At 43.0% G+C, this 24,712-nt stretch overlaps 1 protein-coding gene across 1 annotated transcript in view; it reads right to left on the bottom strand.

Moving 5' to 3' along the window:
• The window catches only part of DMRT1 (doublesex and mab-3 related transcription factor 1), a 61,387-nt gene extending 42,950 nt beyond the window's left edge, over positions 1–18,437 (bottom strand). Inside the window, exons 1-2 of the mRNA XM_054986955.1 lie at positions 18,148–18,437; positions 12,907–13,096 (exon numbers count right to left, since the gene is read on the bottom strand). Of these exons, the coding sequence (XP_054842930.1) occupies positions 12,907–13,096; positions 18,148–18,405 (448 nt within the window). The 5' untranslated portion in view covers positions 18,406–18,437. The remainder of the gene's footprint in view (positions 1–12,906; positions 13,097–18,147) is intronic.
• Positions 18,438–24,712: the final 6,275 nt, after the last annotated feature.

Below are 24,712 nucleotides of genomic sequence, written 5' to 3'. Positions count from 1 at the left end.
TTATCTGTGTGGCGAAAATTCGAAAAACCTTTTCAAAGGTGAAATTGACTGTTGATGGAAAATACAAAAAATACAGAATACAGTTATATTACTAAATTACAAACAGGTTGTATTCTAGAGGTTAGTTTTTAAGTCAGGTGTTTGGAACTAAGAACACGTTTTCCCAAAGAGGGGAATATCAACTCATAGACATTGGTTAAGTTCCCAAGTTAGCCAGCAGGAGCCTGTTTAATCCAGTATGTAGCTGAAATACTGGGTTTGCAATGAGAAACAGGCAAACAATATGGCTGTCATACTGCACAGAAATTAAACAAGACAGAAAATAACTGTAGAACAAGAAATTGTTTTTTATTTTCTTTGAATGCTGGTGCTATCTTGCTTACAGGGAGTTTTATTACAGAAGGCTAATAATGTATAGTGTGCCTTGGGCAAGGAGAGGTCTTTAACTCATGTCTGATATGAAAGCTCTTCAAGTTTTTTACTGTTTCGGGAAGAGCTAAAAAAAATTAAAAGGAAGGTGGTCTGTTTAATACAAATCCCCCCTCCCACTTTATCTCTGCCCGCCTTGCTGACCTTCCTTCACTCCAACACTTCCATGCTCCCATGTTGTCCCTCCTCGGTCATCTGTCACCCTTCCCCTCACTCACTCCCCTGAAGCATTTGAGTCACTTCTTGGTCTTTGCTGCATTTATAAGTACAGGTTGTTTGTTTGCAAGTTGGGGGCTTCCTATACATGTACTTTTCTGCAGTAGCCAACTGCAGCTTTGGAGAGGCATTGCAAATCATGGGAAATCCATGGGAGGAAAGGGAATCTTCTTGATCTTCAAAGCAGCCACCTGAGAATCAGCAGGAAAATCGCAGTACCTGAGCCTTTTGAGGCCAACCTGGTGAGACAGATGAACCACAGACAGGGTCGCCAGCCAGTGGATGGCAATGACCAGGAGTCTGGGGGAAGGCAAGGTGGGATTCCACTGGCAGGACGGCATCATGTCACTTTTGAGGAAAACCCAGTAGAGATGTCACTGTGCTTTGGAAATCACTGGAAAGTCTGTGGTTTTGCAATAGACTTTCCAGTGATTCCTATAGCACAGTGGCGTTACTTTGGGGCTTGCTGCAGAACTGACTTAACACCATTGCACCAATGGCATTTTCCCCCTGCTTGCTGTAGACAGGCAACAGGAACTGAACCACCCCAAAAGGATGTGGAGCCTGTAAGAAGCTGTAACAGACAAAGGAAAACACATAACGAAAAGAGGAATACAAGAAAAGACAGACCGTCCATCTCATTCGTCTCCTGAAAGAACACTGCCGGCCTTATCCTGTTCTAATTCACTATGCTCTGAGCAATAAATTAATGATCTATTTAAAGGGTAAGATTTTGGGGTATGATTGAAACATGGCGCCCAGGTGATCACTTGTCCAAAGAGTTTCAGCTGACTATTCCCAATCTACCCAAGACTGTGGATTTGAGAGGCATGGGGGAAAGTGCTGACTTTTAATGACATCCTGTAGCCCTGGTTCATATTCTGTCCATCACATTTTTATCCCACCTCTCCTACACTGAAGTTAGGACAGCACACATGGTGTTCCCCTCTTCTATTTTCTCCTTCCAACCACCCTGTATGGTAGAAAGGGTAGGAAAACACTGGCCCAAGGTCACCCAGTCAGCAAAACGGCTGAATAGGGCTTTGAAGCCTTCCCAATCCTAGTCTTAACACTAACCACTACAGCACACTGCTTCTCACTGTTATGTAATCCTGACTTTCTCAAGTAGCAATAGATTCCAACAATAGATTTAAACTGAGTGTGGTTTACAGAAGACAGGACTGGGGATTTTAGGTGTCTTTCTAATATTTGTTTTATTTAAAGATAATAAGCAGATAATTAATGATCTTAGGCTGGAATAACTCTCCATAGGATTGCACTGTTAGATCCATTTCACATATTACTTGGCCAAAGTGTGATGAAGGAGCATTATGAGTTAATCTGGAATCTGTTTACAGCTGATGAAATCTCAAAAGGAAAACTCTGGCACTGTTCAGAACCTCTGTTTTCAGACTGGAGTGTTAAAGCATGGAATACTGCAGGAATGACTTAAAATGTCACATTTTGTTCACAGGGGATACATTTAATATGGAATCTTATCAAATAATATGGAAAACATTTGTTGAGTTTATGACCATAGGTTACAATATAGATAAAACACTGTTCAATTTTGTGTCTTTTTTGAAGTGTTAATTGTAGTATAAAGTTCAGCAGTAGATGTCAGACTGATGTTTTGTAATTTTGTATAATAAAAACATTTTCAAAAGACTGGCTAAAAAGTCTCATCAAGTCAATATCTTGAAACATTTATATAACATTTAAAATAGAGAATGAAGTGTAAGTCAGCTTCAGAGACAACACTGTTTCCAACATGCAAGATATGTCAATATCAACCAGATGGCATGGTGTGAGCCCATTTTAAAAAGATGCAGAAAGTCAGCTGGAAATCTCCGTTCATAATACAGCCACCTAACATTCTAAACCAACAAAAAGTCTAAGAAGAGAAAAAGTCACGATGTTTATCTCAGAACAGAACAAATTCATTAATCGAATATCAAAGACAATGTTAAAAGGGAGTTTAGGCAATCCAAGTAACCAAAGGGGAGACCTTGGAGGAAATATGACAGAGATAAAATTGTTATAGCTTACACTAAAAATAAACTAAGGGAGTAGATGGGTTGATAAGGAATTCAGAGATCACTTCGTTAGGAGCAACATGATAAGCGAAACCCAGGTGGTTTCTTAAAACTAAAAAAAAAAGGTAACAGAGAGAGTTTTCTGCTCTTGTTGAAATGAAGTTGCTGAAAGCAAGTGGAACACTTTGCTATTTAGGGCTGCCATTTATCAAATGCTAAATCCACAGGTCCTGGCAAAAGTAATATACAACTACCAAGAACATATAAGACAAATTGCAAATGATTCAATTTACCCTGAAAGGTAAGATGCACGTGTAAAATAAAATGTAACCTGGAAACAAACTTATTATACACTTACCACTCCATGCTTTCTTTATGCAATATGCTCCTTATCAACCATGGTCGAACATGCTCCCTATTTTTCCTGGGTGCCCAGGGAAGGTTTTCATGGCATGAGCAGTTTCTATGCATTAGCTAGCAAGCTGCTCAATTTGGGGGCATGGAAAGGAGAGCAGTCCTGTTACCTATCAATGGCACCAGGAGATTTGTGTTTTCCACATGGTGACCATTTCCTTGTTGCACTGTGGCTGCCAGTACAGTGCAGCAGCCCATTTCCCTGTAGTTTCCTACCACAATCAATCAGCACTAGCCACTCTCCCCAAGGCACCCAGGTTTTTTCAGATTTTTAAAAAATCAGCAATCAGATATGCAGAAACTAAAGAAACCTTGGGAAGCACGTGAATATACCATAATGTTGTGGGGAAGCAGGGTGGGAAAACACACTTCCCAACAGCATCAAACCCAGGGCAGATAACCCATGCAGAAATTGCCCAAGTCTTCATTTGCAGAAATTAGACTGCAATATGATAAGGCTCTGACCTACAGTGACAGGATTCATGGCTAGTTCTACAAACATACACAGACCCTAAAAAGATTTCTTTTCATTTTTCAAAGATGTGGATGAATTTTATATGCCTTAACCATAATGTTGATAATGGCTAAGCCCCATTGTGTGCTAATTCTTGGATCCTACGCTTAAAATACTATGCCAATTCTGACTGGGCCAATGCAGTCATGAAACAACCATAAACATTAAAAAGAATATGGTGTTTAGGAGTTGATCCTCAGGAAACAAACATGGAAAAAAGGAATGTCCAGGGCCTGGGTATATGCTGAGCCAATAAATTCTGCCTTGAGATTTTTTTGCTTTTTGAGAAAGGCATGTAAATCCTACTACATAAGAGGCTAAGTGTGTTCCAGACAACTTACTTCATACCCTGGTGTGCCTCCAGAGAGCCGTGGAAGGAAGCCCAGAAGAGGCAGTCCATCCTTCTGAGAAAGCGCCACGGCGGGAAGCCCAGGCCAGAATCAGGCGTGGAGAAGGCAACAATGCCTGCCCCCTGCCTTCACCCAGCTGGGATCAGGAGCGGAGCAGGTGGCAATGCTCACCTGCCGCGAAACCCAGCTGGGATCAGGCATGGAGCAAGTAGCGATGCCTGCCCCCCCCCTATCTTCACCCAGCTTGGATCAGGAGCAAAGCAGGTGGCAATGCCCACCCCCCCCACCTTCACCCGACCAGGATCAGTCACAGAGGAGGAGGCAATGCCCACCTGCCCACCCTACCTTTTCTAGAGCCTGTTTTATTTTTTCCCACAACCGACTTTGTTACTAGTAAAGAAATAAAAGGCATTCTGGGCTTTAGTGGTAGCACTTGTGTATGTGGATAAGCTGCAAATGAAAAACAATCTTGTGGCCCCTTGAATAAGTTTTTATCCTACATAAGCTTTTATGGAATACAGTCCACTGTGTCAGATGCATAGAGACGGATCTCACTAGGCAGACATTTTACACACATGTTTATGAAGCATTTCTTAAATACAGGAAATTACATCCAATCTAGGCTCCTGTTACAGGATCTGGAACACCTAGTTTCAAATCCCCACTCCACCATGGAAGCTCGCTGGGTGATCTTGGGCCAGCCACATGTATGTTACAGGGTCATTATTTATTTATTTATTTATTTATTTATTTATTTATTTATTTATTTATTTATTTTATTGGACTTCTGTCCTGCCTTCCTCACGAACGGGCTCTGGGCGGCCCCATTTATGAGGATAAAACAGAGAGCAATGTAAGCCACTTTATGTTCCCAGGAAGGGTAAATAAAGGGGCATAAATGAAGTATACAGGGCTTTTTTTCTGGGAAAAGAGGTGGTAGAACTCAGTGGGTTGCCCTCAGAGAAAATGGTCACATGGCTGGTGGCCCCGCCCCCTGATCTCCAGACAGAGGGGAGTTTAGATTGCCCTCTGCACCGCATGGTGCGGAGGGCAATCTAAACTCCCCTCTGTCTGGAGATCAGGGGGTGGGGCCACCAGCCATGTGACCATTTTCAAGAGGTTCCGGAACTCCGTTCCCCTGCCTTCCCCCTGAAAAAAAGCCCTGGAAGTATATAAATAAATACATGTATTTTTGAAAACTGGGATGTCGTTTTCACTTTTACTTTAAAAAACCATAGCCATGCATCTAAAAATCACAACGTGTTAAGCATTCAAGTTTCCCTTGTTTGAAGTTATGGAAGATGCTGAGGAGCAGCAAAGGACAGCAACTTAATAATACAGGGAAACTGGAACAAACTATATAACAAAGCTATGATAAAGCTAACATACTACCCGTATAATATAGCCAACACACTATCCATGTTCTTTACAAATACAAAGGGAGTTATGCAGGGTTAAGGAGTTCTCTTCAGCACAGTCTCTTAAATCCCTCTACCAATGATGCTTAAAGCACCTCCTTATCTTCATGTAGGCCATTCCACAGCCTAATTACACTTCTAGTTAAGATAGGGTCTCCTAACTTAATTATTTTCCTTGTCTTTTTCAGTCTCAAGCCATCACTCTCTGTACACTGCCGCAAGCCCTGTAAATAATCCCTCCCCCTCCTTCATATTATTACCTCTCAAATATTTATAGACTGTTATAGTCTCCTTTTCTACAAGCTGTACATCATTTTTGTCACCAACCTCTTATTTATCTATGCCCCCTTCTCACAACAAGATGCTAAAACGCACTGTGCCACATTTCCAAGTAGGGACCCCCCCCCAGCCCCCAAAAGCCAGCTGGGTATACTTTTCTTGGCTTTATCCATTTCCCCCCAGAACTTTACCCTGGCCTAATCACCAGCACACTCATCTTGTTGTTACTTCCTAAGAATTCGGGGGCCAATGATTTCTATGCGGCTGAGAAAAAGGATTGTGTGTCCCCTTCAGAATATAAACAGGTACATTCTGACGGGGACGTACAGTTAGTAAACTTTATGACAAAGTGAAGATTAGACCCCTTTATTGTGATATTGGAGAATGGGAGAAGGATGTTTCTAAGGACACTTCCAAAATAGTAATTCTCCAGGTATATATCTGAGACCAGAAAGCTCCGTAAGAACTAGAACCACAGGCCCTTTGCAAAAGCCCTCACCAAAGACAGTAGGAAAGACCACTTGCTGAGGATGTTGCTAAATCAGACTGAAGTAACGGGGCAACTTCAGACAGAGAACAACCCAAGTCCATAGCCATAAACTCTGGAGATGACCCTCTCCCACCCACCCAGCAGTTTTATCAGCACCATCATTTTCACCTCATGTTTCATTTCAAACTCAGAACAATGTAAAGTGGTTTGCAAAACTGAACCTTGAAGCACAAGATGCATAACCACAATGAAGATGCCTATATAGGATGCTTACTTTTGGCGCATAGAATATTTATACTTCTGGGGAGGGAAATGAGTGGAAGAAAAAAAATCAGACCTCCTCAAGCAACAACCCTGAACTTATTGACAGCTTTCCAGCAGATGTTATTAACATATCCTAGGGAAGCAGCAGCAATAAACACCTTAACCATTCATCTAGCCCCAGTGAATGCCGATTCTTTGCCTTGTGCTCCTTCAACCTTACAGAAAGGGATCACAGAAGTAAGAGGTTGAAGCCTCTGCTCATTTGGCACTAGTGTTCTGTCACGTATCCCGAATTGTATTGTCAGGGAATAAGCCTAATAATAAATTAAAAGGTTAGTAGTCCCTCCTCTTCCTTTGGGTTCAGCGCAGATATTTACTGGGCCAAACTGTTTTTGCAACCACCCTATGACAGAGTAATATTCTTCTATTTTTTTCCAGATAGATCCTTGAGTTGAAAGACAGCTAAACTAGAAGACACTCTAGGATGGCCATCTCTGGAGCTCTCAGTGTTTTGGTTTTAAAGTCAATTATCGGGTACACAGTGGCCTAACCTATATTGGACAGCAGGGGACTTAAGCTCTCCCCCACAACCATTTTTCCAATATTTAACAGCCTTGGGAGCTTCCCTTTGGGAAACGATACAAGTACAAATACAGGCACCTGGATAGCAGCTCCTTGTGGCAATTTTAAATCAAGAAAACAGTGCAGGGGAACATGTAATCTTTCCCCCTGTGTGCCCTACAGCCCTGATCCAAGGTGGGACACCACGTGCCTGCTGAGTTTTAAAAAACACTGAAAGTGCCACACACAGACCTGAAGTGCCACACACATGGCTTTGTCAAGGAAGCAGCCAGACAAGATGGCAGCAGATACGTTATGGTTAGACACAGATCTGCCCAATCATGTAGAGACAAGCAATAGAGAAGGGTCTGAGTTTAACAGCCAAGTGGGTGCATGAGGACGAGTGAAGAATCTCCCCTTCTAGAGTTCATGTCCCTGCTGTTCCCCCAGGTGTTTGGCTGAGCCCCAATACTGGAAGCATTAAACAGCAATTGAAGAGAGGGGCTATTAAATGGTGTTTGCAGGGTGTGAGTGTCTCTATTCCTCATACATAATACTTAGCTGTTAAATCCACCACCACCACATGACTTTTTCAATATGCTGACAGGTTTCGGTGTTAATCTGCCACTACCATGCCAGATTTCCCCCCAAATTTATGATCCCAAGAGTCCCGGAGCTGGCACATTATCTACGCAAAGTACTGGGATGTCATCTACAAAAGTAGGCAAAAAGCGCAAGCTATCTCCACATGTACCTCATGAAGCAATTAAAAATATTAGCCACTTTCTCCAGAAAACCTTTTCTAAAACCAGTTATTCATCCTTCCTGATTCTCCGCCATTGCCGCTACTTTATGCTTTGTCATCATGACACCCAGTGAAATCCTAGGATTACTCTAGTCTAAGACCAGGGAAAGAGTAACACTGCTTAGGATTTCACTGTCAGTCATCTGGAATTTTGGCACATTTAAGCTACAACTTGAAGCACACTTTCTCAGAAGTAATTCCCATTGAAATCTATGAAACTTTCTTCTGAATGAACATGATATCGGATGTGTGAATCTATTCTTGAAAAAGAATTATAGATGAACAAAGTCATTAATTTTGATTATGTAGACACACACACAACCTGTGTGGTGTGGTGATTTAGAGTACTGGAATATCATCTGGGAGACCCAGGTTCAAATTCCTACCCTGCCATGGAAGCTTATTGAGTGACTCTCAACCTAGCCTACTTCACGGCAATCAGTGGGCTTAGAAGGGGATAACTCTGCTTTGGATGAAACTGTTAATTCCTCTGTGCAGGAGTGAACCTTTGCTAAGAATCCTGGAGAGGTATTAGGGACCAACGGCTGGTATTTATATATCACCACGACCTGTTTGGAGGAGAGATGGGCTTTGTTCACAAAGCAGGAGCTGGTCAATCCAAACCAGGATGCAAATGCTAGATGCTGAAAGGCACGGAAGTTGTTGTGTCCATGCCTCCCCATCCTGCTAAGGCCAAGTGTGGGACAAAGTCTGTATCAAACATGGTATTAAGTGTACAAAAAATTGGGAAAGAGGATGAATTCAGTAATTTAGAATCACCTCCCACTGGTTCTCTGCTTAACATCATCTGAAAACTGTTTTTTTACCACTCAAGCTCAAAGTTATCCAGCGTGTCTCATTTTATAATTAAGAAGAGATTTTGGAATACAACCTCTGTGTTGGCTATCACAAAAGATATGTGGAAACAATCTACCACACTTCTTAATATAGTAGGACCTTTTTTTCAAAAACACAATCCTAATTATATGGGTTCAATCTGTATTCCCTGTTGCCCAAAACTCTTCTTCTCTCCACATTTCTTGAAGTGTTATTGAGATAAACTGCAGTGTTTGCATTTTCAGAGAAAATGTAAGCAAGGTTTTCAGCTTTTTTCCCCCCATGCCACAAAGTCCAGCATTTCCTATTATTTTCCTACATTGACTTTAAAGATAAACTCATTTTAAAATAACCTGTGTTACTGTGACTGGAATGGGGTGTGAGCATACCGCTGAGCACAGCCGCTCTTTTCTCCCCCCTCCTTTTCTTTGAAGAACGGCATGTCACCAGAGGCTTGAAAAATTGTCTTTGGTCTCTCAATGTGCCATAATATTTCTGACCTGCCAATAAAATGGATACAGCAAGAAAAAGACTTTTCCGGTACCTTGTATGATTTGTGTGGCCCCTTCACACCCTATTCCTCTCACTGTAAACTATGTGAGGTGTGATGAAGTTTGAAAGAAAAACTGCTAGACCTTTGGGTTAAAAAAAAAAAAAACTTGTGCAGGAAAAATGAATCTGCTGCCACCAGGATCTCTGGAGATGCCAGGCAGGAAACCTGACACCTAAGGCTACCAAGAGTCTGTTCTAGATCTGGTGGCCATCAATGAGGGCCTCTCAACCTCAGACAACAATGGAGAATCAGGGAATAAGTTGTCCATTTCCCATCAGATTTTGCAACGTCTTCAAGCTGCATCCTTCTGAAGAACCCATATAGGACAGGGCTGTACATTTATTACTAGGTGCCTGTTAGAAGCGTGTAAACTGGTCAGAAGTGTGTAAAGTGGACAACTACGTGTGTAGTGGCTCCAAGGCCATTGTGTGGTAGCACCTGGGAGTCCAGACAATCAAGAGGAGGAGTAATGCAGTTCTCAAACCATCAGAGCTGACATTCATTTAGGCTTTCCTGAACCATCTACTTGAAAGAGAGTTCTGATGAAAGTAAGGTCAGGATTCAAGCCACCGAACTCCACATATGCAGTTTACAGACTGTCAGGGTATGTGCAGAGCCCTGCCCTCCTTCCCTTGTGACTAGTATTCCAGAATGCATTCTTATTCTTTGTAGGAATTTACTCCTGTTTGTGAAGAAGTCCTGCCTGGTATCAACCCATGTAGGAGCCTATAGATTGCCATTTTCTAAGATTCTTACTAACATATGTGCTGATTCCGCACATGTTGGATAATGCACTTTCAATGCACTTTATCAATCGTTCGAGGTGGATTTTTTGTTCCGCACACAAAAAAATCTGTTCCAAATGATCTATAAAGAGGATTGGAAGTGCATTATCCAATGTGTGCGGAATCATTTGGACCAGTTAACAATTTATGCTTTATAAGACAACTGTAGAGAAGCAGTTACAGTTTAGGTTTTGTAGCTGATTTAGAAGGAAACTAAAAAAAGTTCCAGCAAAAAGCATCAATCTGCATCCATCTTTACTAGTTAGTTAGTGTGTATTTTCAAAGACTAACAAAAGTATCTAATAAACGAAACAAATGAAGAATGTGGTACCCCTAATTCAAGTCACACGATGTCTCTTTTGGCAGAATTAGGTATTTTACTTGCACTTCCAGCTTACCTAAATGACACAGATGAGTTCTAGCATGGATCTTAAGTCATATTAATATTACACCAGATAGTTGAAGAAGTGTCTATTTCTGCATAAAGATTCACGTGTGACAATCAAGGCTGTCATTTAAAATCTCCATTTATGAAAACCTCAATATGGCCGTTGTTAGGAGGAAAGCCTACTTTTACCATCTTCTAATTGATATTTTCTTCTTCTTACCCCATTACTGTAAAATATGAGAACCAAATCATTCTTGTTGCCCTTAATTCTACTAATTAAAACAGCCTCCTCTTATTAAAAAAAAATTGGGTTAATTAATCAACTAATTAAGTTAGTAAAATGTTTATTACTCAATAGTAAACTTCAGCAGAAAAATCTTGGCTATGTGTAAGTATTTCTCTTTCCAAAAGTGTTTATTTCCATATTTATGAATATGATAAAACTTCACAAAGAACACTTCTAAAATCATCCTAATTCTGACCTAGCTCCATTTACACATTGAGAACAATACTAAGCAGGTCTTCTCAAAAGTAAGTCCATGTTGTTCAGGAGCCTTAGACAGGACTGCTAGGATTAATAGTGCTGTATTCTACTTTTATACTCCTGAACAGTTAAGGACCAGGAAACCTGAAGAGATGTCTTCTACGCCATGAACCTGGGCAGATGCTGAGGTCATACCTGCTTTCTGTGCCAATGTCATGAACAATTCAGAGGGCAGCCACATCTGACAAAGCCTTTTTGGTGACAACACTGGGATTGTAGAAGCCCCTCCACTTTGTAAGGCATTGCCACTTTTGATTTTTAGAACAAAGTTGAAACTTTTATCTTCTACCAGGCTTTTGTCTTAGTTAATTCTTTTTTAATCACTACCCCGAAAACATTAGTATCATTGCTACCTGTACTGCTATGACTCTATTTGACTTTTATAGTCTACTGTAAAGTGAGTTTGCTTTATTTTCCTCTTATTCCTGGGTGTTTATTCAACATATCTGTTTACTTGTTCAGGTTTTTATATTATTTTAACTGCACATAGCTTTGACGTTCTGTTATGCAGTAAGCCAGCTTGGGGGTATTTTGCATCATGAAGTTGAGAAATAAATATTTTAATAAAGAAAGAATACTTTGGGGGCAATTATGGATCATACCAGAATACAATGTTGACATGAGTTGGGAAGCAGTGCTAATCAGACTTATCTGGAAGTAAAGGTCCACTGAAATTAAGGGCACTTGCTATAAGCAAGTACTTGCTATAAACAAGTACACTTACAATGCAATCCTATGGAGAGTTACTCCAGTCTAAGCCCATTGAAGTCAATGGCCTTAGACTGGAGTAACTCTCCATAGGATTGCACTGCTGGGTTGGAGCACCAGTGTTTGTGACCATGCAGCCCAGATGAAGCTCAAAGTGCTTCAACAACACAAACTCCAAGAAACCAATACTAAGGACAATTTTCTTAGAATGGTACAGCGCAACAAAAGGTAGCTCATTTTTGTCTTGGCCTTGATTATTTTACCAGTGTTAACCTGTTTATGTCATTTCTGTCAATATCATATATCCTCCCAACACAAGCGTCGCCCCAGTTAAACTGTCAGGGTTACTGTTGATCGTTGGTTACCCAAGAGCTGAACTCAGCCACAGGCACAAGTTTTCTTCTCACAAATGACCGGTATTATCACCAACAACCTGACTTGGCTGCATGAATGTAATACTGGATCCTGGTAGGAGTTTGCAGTTTTGAGAAAGATGCATGCATTATTTTAGGCAGGGGCAAGGAAACACCATTACTACTCGTTCCTGAGCCATGGCAGCAACAGCAAGCAGAACAGGAATGTGCAAGAGCAGCATCCACACATGCCCAATTTCTGTGCTGCTGCCACTCCTTATTTTTTTCTAGCTTGAAGGGAAAAGCCACAGAAAAGCATGAACTATGATCAAAATCAACATGTCATGTGGATGGTTTCCCTAGGATCTCCTGCTTTGAACGTGGAAAAATCCCCATGTGGAAGCAGTTATGGTTCTTCCGCATCTAAGAGTACAGAAAACTGCTTCCCTGTCAATCTCCCTGGCTGGACTGAAACAAGTTTCTATCAAGGCCAGGAGTCAAATTACCAGATTATTTATTTATTTACCTTATCCATAGTCCACCTTTCTCACTGAGACTCAAGATAAATTACACAGCTTGAGTCAGTACAGTCCATATCAAAGATTTCAATGAACTATGTAATATGGTATATAAATGCAAGTTGGAATAGATTCAACCCAGAAACCCAATACAGAGTTGAAGAAATGCTGAAACAGAGCATAAGCAATTCTAAAAGCAACATATTAAACAACTGAGGAACTATGACCTTGGAACTGCCAAGTTCTCTTAAAGATGATGTAGTCCTGCACCTGCAAAAAGTATTTTCGACCAATGTAGAAATCAAAGCGGAGCTCATATAATTACTATTATCTTACATGCTTCTTCAGGCTATAAAAGCCACTGCAGTCCCTTTCCTCTTCATTTTCTCCCAGACCCCAAATATGTGATAGGATTGAAGGCCAAGTCTCTTTGCATAGCATTACCTGTCACTGAGGCCGACCCTGTGGCTGCCATGGTTGTTGTGGACTGTGTGGGGCTGCCGCTCTCCATCAATAAGCAGGATCCATTTGCATTGCTCTCTTTCTTCACATACATTTCTGTGGCACTTGGCAAAGGGATGGGGTGGCTGATGCCCAGTTCTTCCTCTTGGGCTTGCTGCCTTCTCAGTGCCACCTGAAAACAAGAATGTTTCATCAGTGTTTGCTCTTTAGCTTAAAAGAGGTGGGGGGGGGTTAAAATGGCAAATAGGTCAGAAAAGTCAGGGCTCAAATCTCCATCCTAAACAGCTTGTGTTAAGACAAGGACAAAGCAGGGAGTGGAAGTGTAGACAGCGGTACAAAACCTTCCCTAAGTTATGCTCATCTAACCTTGGAAAGTTCACTAAATCACTAAAAAGATTTGTTGCAAGAGATCCTGAATTGCACTTGTAACTATGGAACATCCAAGTTCTTGGAAAATAGTAAGAGTCAAATGAATACTACAATCTGTCATTCTGCAAAACGTAAAACAGAATTGTTCTATAAAGGAAATAAGGCCGTAATATGATAGAAGGTGCTTTTATAAAGGGAACAGGACTGCAGTCTATGTATTTTCTTGCTTTTGAGGCATCATTTTTTACTTTTGTAATTCCATGTTTACGTTTATGACATGTCATGTTTGATACTTTTTTATGCCTTGTTTATGTTTGTGATCCTAGTCCTACAGCATTGTTTGTTGTATGTATCATACTATTTGACTGCAATACTTTGGGGTAGATCAAACCATCCTCCAAGCAGCCTTCCTCCCAGCCCAAGGAGCACTCCTCCAAATTAAGTGGCTTCTCCTCCAATAGAGTCTCCTTAGATTGAAGGCTTCAAACCTGAGCCAAGAGGAAAGGTGGGGTATAAATATTTTAACATTAAATAAATAAACTTTGCTCTGTATAGTAGCAGAACAGGGGTGCGATCTACTCCATTGTCATTCTCTCCTCCATTTTATTCTTACAACCATGCAAGACAGGTTAATCTGAGAGAGTATGACCAAAGTTAACCAGCCAGCTTCCATGGCAGAGCAGGGATTTGAACTGGGGACTCCCAGATCCTAGTCTAAGAACAAACCAGTTAACAAACTAGGTATAAACAGGGAGTCAGAACCCTCTTTTAGCACCTATCAGACAGCTGTTGCAGTTAGGCCTAACCTCCATGAAATTGTCTAACACTTTTTGTGGAGAGTGCCCTCAAGTCATAGCTGACTTATGGTGACTGCTAGTGGGGTTTTTCATGGCAAGAGACTAACAGAGGTGGTTTGCCATTGCCTGCCTCTGCAACCCTGGTCTTCGCTGGACGTCTCCAATCCAATTACTAACCAAGGCCGACCCTGCTTAGCTTCTGAGATCAGGCTCAACTGGGTTACTTTTTAAAAGCCAATAAATACATTTCATGACAGCAAAAGCCCTAAAAAACAATGTTAGTGTCAGCAATTATAGTGAGATAAAAATTAATAACCCATTTGGAATAAATTTCTATTACACCACTTTATGTTCCATGTGTGTATCCCAAATGTTTGAGGATGGCTTCCCTGAGGTTTATGATGGAATGACCAGGGAGATTAAAATGTTCAATCACGGGCCTTGGGGTATTTTCCCCCTTTATTTTAGACTCACCAGTTGCCTTGCTCAGCATCTGATTGGTTTATCCGCTCATTTCTGTACCTTTTTCAGCACTATCCGGTCTTATTTGAGGGGGGATGGTTAGGACTTAAATGAAGCTGCACCAAAGATTTCTATAAAGGCACCATGATAGTGGCAGTTCTGTTTTCAGTGACTTTCCTCTTGATTCCCAGCATCCAGTTTGTCTTTTTCACTGCCGCTACACAGTTGTTGCTTTCGCAGAGCTGCCCACCATGACCTCATGAGTACGAGTCATAGCCAATTCAGACCCCCATTAGCAAATACAGGGTTAGAAACTTGTGCCCCCGTATGCCTCAATCTGGACTTGAACACAGAGTCTGAAAGTTGTCCGCTGTCAACTTATCATTTGCATTTCTCTTTTGTCATTATTTACATACCATGATAAAAGGCATTTAAACTGCAGCACACAAAAACCCACAGGCCAACATGCCTGCAGCTAATAAACATGTTTTAAAAATGTTTTAACAGTAGTTAAACTCTGACTCCAAATTTCTTGGGAAATCACCTTTACGCTTCTGTGTACATTTCTCCAGACGGACTAGTGAAGAATAAAAAGTGGAAAGACCGCGGTGCTTCATTTGTGCAACAGGCATATTTCCAGAGTGGCAGGGGGGGGAGGAATAGGTTCGAAACCAGTATAAATAAGATGATCTACTAATTTTTCACTTCTGTAGGTCGCACAAACCCAAAGCATTTGTGCCACAGTGGGGGAGCACCCTGGGAGATGCAGCCAACAGCAGCAGAACAAGTTGCACTTGACTGGATACTTTTGCAAGAAGCCTGAGTTTTGAAGGCACCGTGCTTGCAAAAATCTGTGCATTAGAACTAAAAATTGCTGAGCAGAATGCCATCAACCCCAGAACAAGAAATCCTCTTACAAATGCAAGCATTACCTCAACAAGATCCAAAGGCTTTCTTTAGCTGTGCATTGGCACTGTGGTGCAAACAGAGCAGTAAGGCAGAAGCAGGCCTTCATTTTGCATAATGTAGAAAGGACAATTTGTTCTCTTATCCCAGCTTCAGAGGTGTCAGAGTTCCTCCACCCCCACCACGGATAGGACTCCTGTACCTTTAACAGTTGCACAACAGGCAAAGAAAAGTAATGAAGGCCAAAATAAGATGTTGATTTTCAGAACAGCAAGCTGCTGTGAAACAGGAGGGGGGGAAACGGCACCCAAACTTAGCTACGGAGATGAAGTTCAGATGAAAGTAAAGGAGCAGAAAGAAAGAAGTTGATGGCATGACCATAACATGCAAAAATCATAGCCTATGCATTTATCTCTATGAGGAACACAGAAAGCTGCCTGATATTAGTTTTGTTAACAAGTTACACTGATTGCATGTACAATCTGTGGGCAGTGTACACTTGATTTATCTTCGTACATGTGTTTAATAGTTCTCACGATAAATTTAATGCATGTACGAATGAACAAGTGACATAACCCTCGATTTTATCCTGTTTCATTTATAAAGTGAATGCACATTGACTCTTTCTTACACAGAAGCCCTACTCACAAGTTACAGTGAATGCATGTACAATTCACATACATTGTACAATATTTATTAAGTAATTCTCATGCATGTACAGCCAAACATGTAATTCAAATAGCACATTTATCCAAGTACTGGATCCCCATTTCAACTGCAAATTGAATTTCTTGACTCTTTCTTAAAAACAGATGTATGCATATACATGCAGGATGCACATGACTGTAGCATGGGAACAGAGTTAGTCTGACACACTGGTCTATTAGTGACCTTCCAGAGTCTGAAATGTTGAAGACCTACTAGCAGTTATGGATAACCTCACTCCCCGATATTCTGTGGTTTCATTCACCACCCTATGTTAGAATTCCAAGGGTCCCCTTAGGCTGGAAAAGGCTGGGGACCCTTTTCCAGAGCTTGAAAGCAAAGGTATCTTCAGCTTCAATAAATTAAGGGGGTGCACAACAGCAGTCTTCCTATATCTGAAGAGCTTGTAAGACGGAAGATGGCAGAGAGACTGTTACTCTGTTGAATAGGTATTAGACCTTTCAACTACAGAAAAACCAGTTGAATTTAAGTATCAGGAAGAACGTCAAGAGTAGAACACTGTGCTTTGGGGGTGAAGATCTACTGGCTGCAAGAGGTTTTTAAACAGAGACAGGACAGGTGCTAACTAGAGATATTCAGTCCCAATCAGGGTTAGATGTAGTCTTCCCTTGGGATCCTTTCCAACTCTGCAATTCTATCAACAAGGACGGAAGGCAACAATTATTGCCCAGAGGGGCAGTTTCATCATATTGAAATGCAGGCTAGTGAAGACAACTAGAGTTGAGTCTGGCTGCATAAGCAAGGCTGGGATCTAGGACCTCCAGCCTGCCACACATATGGGCTGGTCGTTCTCAGAGCGACACAGGAGCGAGTGCGCAGAGCTCTTTCAGGAACAGATGCAAGCGTCTCACTGCTCCTGATGAGTCTGCACAGTCTTCTGCAAACCCAGCCATGCTTGGCTTTGACTCGTATGTTTCTCTGGGGCTCCCTAACCCTCAGTCTCCATTTCACTGCTCCCTGGTGCTTCTGGTCCTCTCTCCCCCAAGTCTACTGACCACAAGCCCTTTCAGCACAGCCCTGCTGAGCGACTTGCCAGTCAAAATGCAGTCAGCACTCCAGGACTAAGGATCCTAAATCCAGGGCTAAGGATCCAGGACTAAGGAGCCTATGCTGAGGATCCTAAAAGGCTAGACTGCAAGCCTACTTAGGGAGAAATCCTAAACTGGTCGATTTTGAAATCAGCTTCATGTTATTCAAGGGGGCTTCCATCCAGGAAAGCAAGATTCCCATTCCTGTTATCTGACCAAGGGAGTTCTGACTCTCAAAATCGTACGCCCTGATAATCTAGTTGGTCTTTAAGGTGCTACTGGACTCAACTTTCGCTCTTCCGTGGGGCCGCAGCCTCTTTATCATTTCCACCTGCGGCTGGAAGGCAGCGGCCCAGTGTTGTCTGGAAAGAGGCAGAGATGCCCGCTGGCCCTAGAAAGCAACAGGCAGCCTGTACTCTCCGACAACGATATTTCATTTGTGGGACTGTTCTGGCACGAGAGAGCCCAAAGCTGCCATCTCGGCTCGGGACTGAATCCAGCCACCGGGGTTTAAGGGCAACTGTCCAGGGGCGCGCAGTCGAGCGGTTACCCCGGCGGACCCCGATCGGCTCCTGGGGAGTCGCCTGGTCCCGTCGATCATTGCAATGGCTGCCCTCGCAGAGCCGCTAGAAGGGGCCTCTCTGGAGCCCGCAGGAAATCGCCCAGGGGGCCGCTGCGGGCCCTCCCTCGGGCTGCCCCTGGTCGAGGTTCTGCGAGGGACCAGCGAGGCCACCTCCGCTGGACGCCGTTGCGGGCGGGAGCTGCCTCGACACCGGGGCTGGCCTCACGCATCTTTCCCGCTCCCCGCGCCCAGCGCCGGGGCCGCGCGGGCAGGCGCTGCAACGCCTCTCCCGCCACGGGGGCCCGAGTGTCCCGGGCGGCCCGCCCTGCCGGGGAGCGGGAGGGATGCGGGCGGCCGGGCGGCAGCTGCGTACCTGGGCTGCCATGACGCGCTGCCTCTCGGCGATCAAGCTGCACTTTTTGCACTGGCAGTCCCGCCACCGGCAGAAGCGCTTGTGGCCCTTCAGCGGCGAGGAGTAGCCGTGGTTCCTGCAGCGCGCGCACTTGGGCAGCCGCGGCGACTTCTTGCCCGCCGCCGCCGCCGCGCCGGCCGCCGCTCCCGCGCCGGAGGACTTCCCGAAGGCGGCCAGCTTGCCACCCGGCAGCTGCTCGGAGGAAGCCTCGTTGGGCATCGCGGCAGAACAGGGCGACTGGCCGGGCGGGCGCCGAAGGCGAGACTCAGAGCACGTTCCCCAGAGGCGGGCAGCGCAGGCTCCTCCCCTCGCTGCCCTCCGACGGCAACGCGGCGCCCCCCCCTCCTGCCCGCCAAGTGGCTGGCGGCCCCGGCGGCGGGGCTCGGGGGGCTCGGGTCGGCGCTGGCCGCGGCTCTGGGTCCTTCCCGCGGCACATTCGCCCTGCGATTGGACCAGGGAGCCGCGCTGCCCGCTTCCCGCCAAACTGCGCGGGGCCGCATGAAGCTGCTGGGCGATGCGCCTCCGCCGGCGCTGTCAACTTTCGTCTCGTGCACTGCCCGGCCCCGTTCAGCCCGAGCAGCCAGCCTGGGACCGGCTGCGTGCCGGACAGATGCGGGGCCGCAGTGCCCAGCCAGAAAATGGTCCCAGCAATCAGTTTTATTCATGCATTCCGGTGTCCCACGGAAAAAAATAAAACGCCGATGTACTCAGATCCTCATGGATCCTGTCGTGTTTAAAATGGAACACCCGCAAACCCGACGTCAAATCACATACTGCACAGACGGAGCCGTAAAAAAAAATGGCTCCAGAAATTTGTGGCACTTCTATGGCACGAAAACCTGCTTCCGAGGCACAGATCCTCCTGGATCCTCAGAATTTTTATTATTATTTACAATGGGAAAGACTGTGAAGAAAATCTCTTTCTTTCTTTCTTTCTTTCTTTCTTTCTTTCTTTCTTTCTTTCTTTCTTTCTTTCTTTCTTTCTTTCTTTCTTTCTTTCTTTCTTTCTTTCTTTCTTTCTTTGTAGTGTGCCTTTTTCGCTGAGATTCAAGGCTGATTACACACTGTAAAGTCAATGCAATCAATAGAGGATTGCCAACTTTTAGGTGGGTGGGTGGAGATCTCCCAGAATCTGAATTGTTCTCCAGGCCACAGAGGTCAGCTGACTGGAGAAAATAGCTGCTTTGGAGGGTGGACTCTATGGCAATGAAACCCCTCCTTTCCCCAAACCTTGCCCTCTCCAGGCTCTGCCACCAACATCCCCAGGGAGTTCCCAGCCTAGAGCTGGCAACCCGAAACCTTTTTTTCTTTTATTCTCTGGTCTTACCATTACTGTCCTCCTGAGCATCAACAATACAGAAGACCAGAAAAGCAATTATAATCGTAATAGCAAATAACGATAATAATGACAGATATGACCAACACAGCTGGAACACCAAGTTGTCCAGATCTGGTGATCTATTAGATTTGATTACATAGGAAAAGAATTTATCTACTGCTGTAATATGATCACTTCCAGCCAAAGAATCTGTAACTCATCGTGGGCTGGAACATGGACCAGATCTTTTACAAAGAAACAAACAAACATAGTCCTATACCTCTAGGATTTTGGACAATCCAATAAACAGTGGAGCAAAGTGTCAAGGCTCCCTGTGTCACGCCTACAAAATCTATCAGCTAATGGGACTCTTCCAAAGCAGCCAGATAATTCTGCTGTTGGGACTGAATTAAAACAAGCCAGCATAAAGGTTTGTTGGTATTTAGGAACCGTCAAGTAGTTGAGGTATGCTGGGCCAGATTTTGATATACCAGTGCCAATAGAGGGGAGCAAACTCTACGGCCCTGGGTTCTAGTACAGAACTCATCTAAAGCATAAAGATGTCTCAACATTCAATTTCTAAAAAAAGTCAAACTTGGCCAACCCTAAATCAATAGGATGATACATCTGATAAGCAGTGTAATAAGACCAGGCCAAGAGCCTCCTAGCACTGGGTGTCAGAAGTCTGAAAACTCTTCTTGGGCTTTAAGATGTTGCTGGACTCGAACCTTGCTTATCTACTGCATACCAACCCAGCTACCCTCCTGAAACTGCATCTGAATAGAGAGGTTCCTTTTAGGCTTCTTAGCTAGTAGCATAGGATGGACCTCTCCTCCATGATTGTTTCTAACACCTTTGAAAGTAATCTATGCTTGTAGCAATCCTCTAGAGCTGAATTCTCAGTGTAATCACTCGAATCTACAGCCTATCAACTTCATTTGCTGTCCCCGATTTTTAGCATTGTGGCAGAGCAAGGAAAAGCTCTCCCTCTCCTTGCCACCCCATGCATCATTTTATAAGCCTCTACTATGCTCCTCTTAGCCATCTTTTTTGTAGACTGAAAATTACCAGACTCTTCATCTTTTCTTCACAGGACACATGCTCTAACCCCTTGATCAGCTTGGTTGCATTCTGCCCTCTTCTAAAGAGATTGTTGTGCAGGTACGTTTGTAAGGTAATCACGCAGTAATTTAAGCCTTTAAAGATAAAATGTAGCACTTTAAATTGGAACCAAAAATAGACTGGCAGCCCATGAAAATGCTGTAGGATAACCATAACGTCTGGCCCCTGCTAAGAGCCAGAGAGCCACACTCTGGACAGTTGCCAGTTGGACTCTTTCTAAAAGCAGTCCATCAAAGAGCAGGTTACAATAGTTTGGTCTGGATATCTCAAAGAAAAGGATCATTCATTCTCTGAAATCATCCTCTCTGGCTGTGCCTGTGGCAGAGAGATTAAAGTTGCCAACCTCTATTTGGGGGATGGAGATCTCCCAGAATTACAACTCGCCTCCAGTCTACAGAGATCAGTTCCCCTAGAGAAAATGGGTGCTTTGGGGTATAGAATCTATGGCATTATACCCCACTGAGATCCCATTCCCCTCAAAAAACTCTGACCTTCCCAAGCTGCACCTCCCTCAAGTCTCCAGAATTGGTAGCCCTAAAAGAGATGGAGCCCTAAAACAGCCAGTTTGGTGTAGTGGTTAAGAGCATGGGACTTTAATCTGGAGAACCGGGTTTGATTCCCCACTCCTCCACTTGAAGCCAGCTGGGTGACCTTGGGTCAGTCACAGCTTAATCTAGTAGGTTCATTTATCCTCAAGACTGGAAGGCAGGGTGGATACCTTACTTTCTGAGTGGTAAATTGCAAATTTTGAATAGCTACTTGATGTTTATAATGAAAAAAAGTTAGGCAGTTGAAATTCTGAGCAGAGAAGCAAAATATAAGGAACACTTAACCTTTTGTCTCTTGCAATTCTTCCTCATCTGAGTATGCCATCAGGCCACACATCACATATGTGCAATGAAGTAACATAGTGGTCCTCAATTATGTGTTAAGTGTAGGGAAAGGCCAAACCGCACCCCACATTCTACATGTAAATGGAAGGATATGTGAATGGGTTCTCCTTTTGCACCAGGTCTCGCACCAGTTCCACAACTAACTGTATTTATTTACTTATTTATTTACATACTTCAATTATAACTTCCTTTCTCCCCAACGGGGACCCAAAGCAACTTACAGAGTGATGTGATGATGAGTTTAGGGGGGATCCCATATAAAAATCCTGGGGATCCATGGGTATTCATGCTTTGCAGCCACATTTTTGTGCCATGGCGTCACCAGAAACAACGGGTATGTGATGTTTGTAGTTCACTCTGTGAAATCAATGGGCTTAGACTAGAGTAGCTCTGCTTAGGATTTCACTGGTAGTGACCTGGATTATGATTTCCCTGTAAATAGATATTCAACTCCAGAAAAGTTGGCTGTGTGGACTCTCACCAAAAGCAGCAATCTCTCTTTCAAACCACCTTCAGCTCTGGAAAAACTAAAGACTGTAGGAATTAGCAAGTGTTTTCATTTCAGTCATGAAAGAGTTAAACTGTGTTACCTACTTAATTAGTAAACATACTTTGAATGTAACCATTAGAGCTTCAAATAAGATTCCCGCCCACCAGTAGAAAGGGGAGTCACTAAGCATAATGAAGCAGGATCAGGATTTTCTATTGGGCAGTTTGTTTATTGGGGGCAATTAATTGATGCTAAGCACTGAAGTTTTATTGCTCTTTGTTCACTTCCACTTCTTCACTTCTTCTTGTCTCTTCTCTAAGTCACTTATCTAGCAAGATGTAGTCAGCTTAGCAATTTATTATTTTCTCCAAATGTAACCCTAATTTTTATCCTTTAGTAAAGTATTCTTACAGAGCTACACTGGAGTGTGTTTGTGAATCTATTCTCATTATTTCCAGTGTGCAATCTTTGCACAATCTCTGCTATATTTTCCTACAAAAACCCCTTAGTCTGTCTCCATCGAATGAATCAACTGCATGTTCTTCATACAATGAAATCATTGTCTGGAAAGGAAAACAGTCTTTTAGCCTCTGACATTAAAAAAAAACTTGTGAATATGGTTAATGTAGCATGGAACACAAGAAACAACTGCATTAAATAGGAACAATAATTCCTAGATATGTGGCTATTTGATTCCAATAACCTGTGGGATACACACCTTCTAGGGAACAGATGCAGTTATTAAAGAAGCACATGATCACTCCTGATAGTTTCCCTTTTTTCGTTCTAGAAAATTCCTGCAAGGACGAGTGCCTCTCCCACACTAAACAATGGTGAGTATGGGATAGGAATGAAAAAGTGTTAACTTTGGAATGTATAGTTTGTAAGATCATTACACAGACATAGAAGATACAAAACACAATTGAAGTCTTTCTTGTGAAAGTAAAACAATCCACTCTCAGAAGCTGTGAGGAGGTTTTTGACCCCACAGAAAACCTGGAGACAGATAACAAGCCTTTTCCTTCTCCTAGAAAACTGAAAGAGTTTTGCTGCTTGTAGTGTCATCCCACTGGCAAACTGATTTGGCAGGTTTTCATCAAAGATAACTGAAGACAACAGTGGGACAAAATAAATTAATATTTATTTATATAGAAAATGTGTGTACTGTTCCTCCAGAAACCTTCTTGAGGAGGCTTTCAATTAAAACAATAAAACAAAACTATAAAAACAGCCATCAAAAACAAGCAAAAGCCAACAACATAAAGACAATATAATACACTCCAAGCAGCCTAAAATGATATAGATACAACAGTCCTCAGACTTGAAGCAGACCCTAAAACAGTCAAATCGGTATATAAATAAGTATCTAAGTCACTCTCCAACCACATTGAATTCTTGAAACACTATGAATGTTTTAAGGAGAGAACAGATTGAAGCCATTTGACCATGGGCACATGCAGTCGAAGATGGAGCTGGTTGTGTATTATGTCCAGGTACAGATGAGGCACAGCCCTGCAACATAAAGAATAACAGAGATGTAGTCAAGTTGGCCTCAGTTTATTGCTTATGCTATCAGCAGCCCATGCTGCACATGATTGCATGCGCACAGTAAGGGTCCAGGAAGATGCTACATGTTGACTGTTTGTCTGTGTCCTCCCAGGGCATGGTCTAGGATCTTAAGTCATATCCCTTTAAAGCCAGTCAGTTGAGGAAATCGCTACCCTGGTCTATTTCCTGTCGCCTCACTGGTTCTTGTGAGAGTAGACAGTAAACAAATACTCTGTGAAGCATTTTTCAGATGAAAAAGGTAGATTGAGGAGAGTCTCAAAGAGCATTTACCAGAGATGCTGAAACTACTTTCTCCATGATGGCATCTCACCAATTTGCAGTGTGCCGGTTAAAATATTAATGTTTTAGGACTTCTAGAAGTAGCATCTTTACAGTTTCTAGTCTAGGAGAGAGAGAGAGAAATTATGCTTCCAGAGGAAAGTATTAATATAGCAAATATATTCTTAAAGACAAGGGGATGGATCCATGGACACAAGGATGGGGGATGTTCCCCGCATTTCCCTCCCTCAGCATCTTTTCCAACTTTGGGAAAGGATGCTTCTTGAGGGCCCCTGGGTATTAATTGTTCGGGAGTCTACAGTGGGAGGAGGAAGGTTGCTAAATTGCTCTCTCTTCCCCCTTCCATCAGAGAAGCGACACTGATGGGAGAGGCAGCCTCTTAAGCCGCATTGCTATTAGTACTGGTAGGTCCCCTGACCCTCAGAACAAACTTTTCTAGAGTCAAGACTGCTCGGGGGGGGGGGTCAGGGGACAGAAATGCAAGAAACACTCCCAGCCACAAGCGCCTTCCACAGACGAATCTTGGATCTCACACAAATGCTGAACATTTTAAAGACGGTCTACAGTACAGGAGAATCAAAGTCACCCATTTGGTTGTTTGAGTTAAAATAGTCACATTTTGAAGATCTGCTATTTGACTATAAAGTTGCTATTTTGTACATCAATCATATCCATTATAGCTACACATTTTAAGCAGCTACAGGTTAGTAACAAAAGGTATTTGTCACCCTTGTTGCTTACTTTTTTTTAGCTGGTTATCCAGCACATATTGTCAGCATGTCTAAATGTACGGATTTATTTATTTAAAACATTTTAATGCTGCCTTTCCACTGAAAAGCTTTCACCAATAAGTAG

Source organism: Eublepharis macularius, chromosome 8 (assembly GCF_028583425.1).
Source record: "Eublepharis macularius isolate TG4126 chromosome 8, MPM_Emac_v1.0, whole genome shotgun sequence".
Lineage (NCBI taxonomy): Eukaryota > Metazoa > Chordata > Lepidosauria > Squamata > Eublepharidae > Eublepharis > Eublepharis macularius.
The sequence above is the reverse complement of the archived record's forward strand: the minus strand, read 5'-3'. Positions and strand labels throughout refer to the sequence as shown.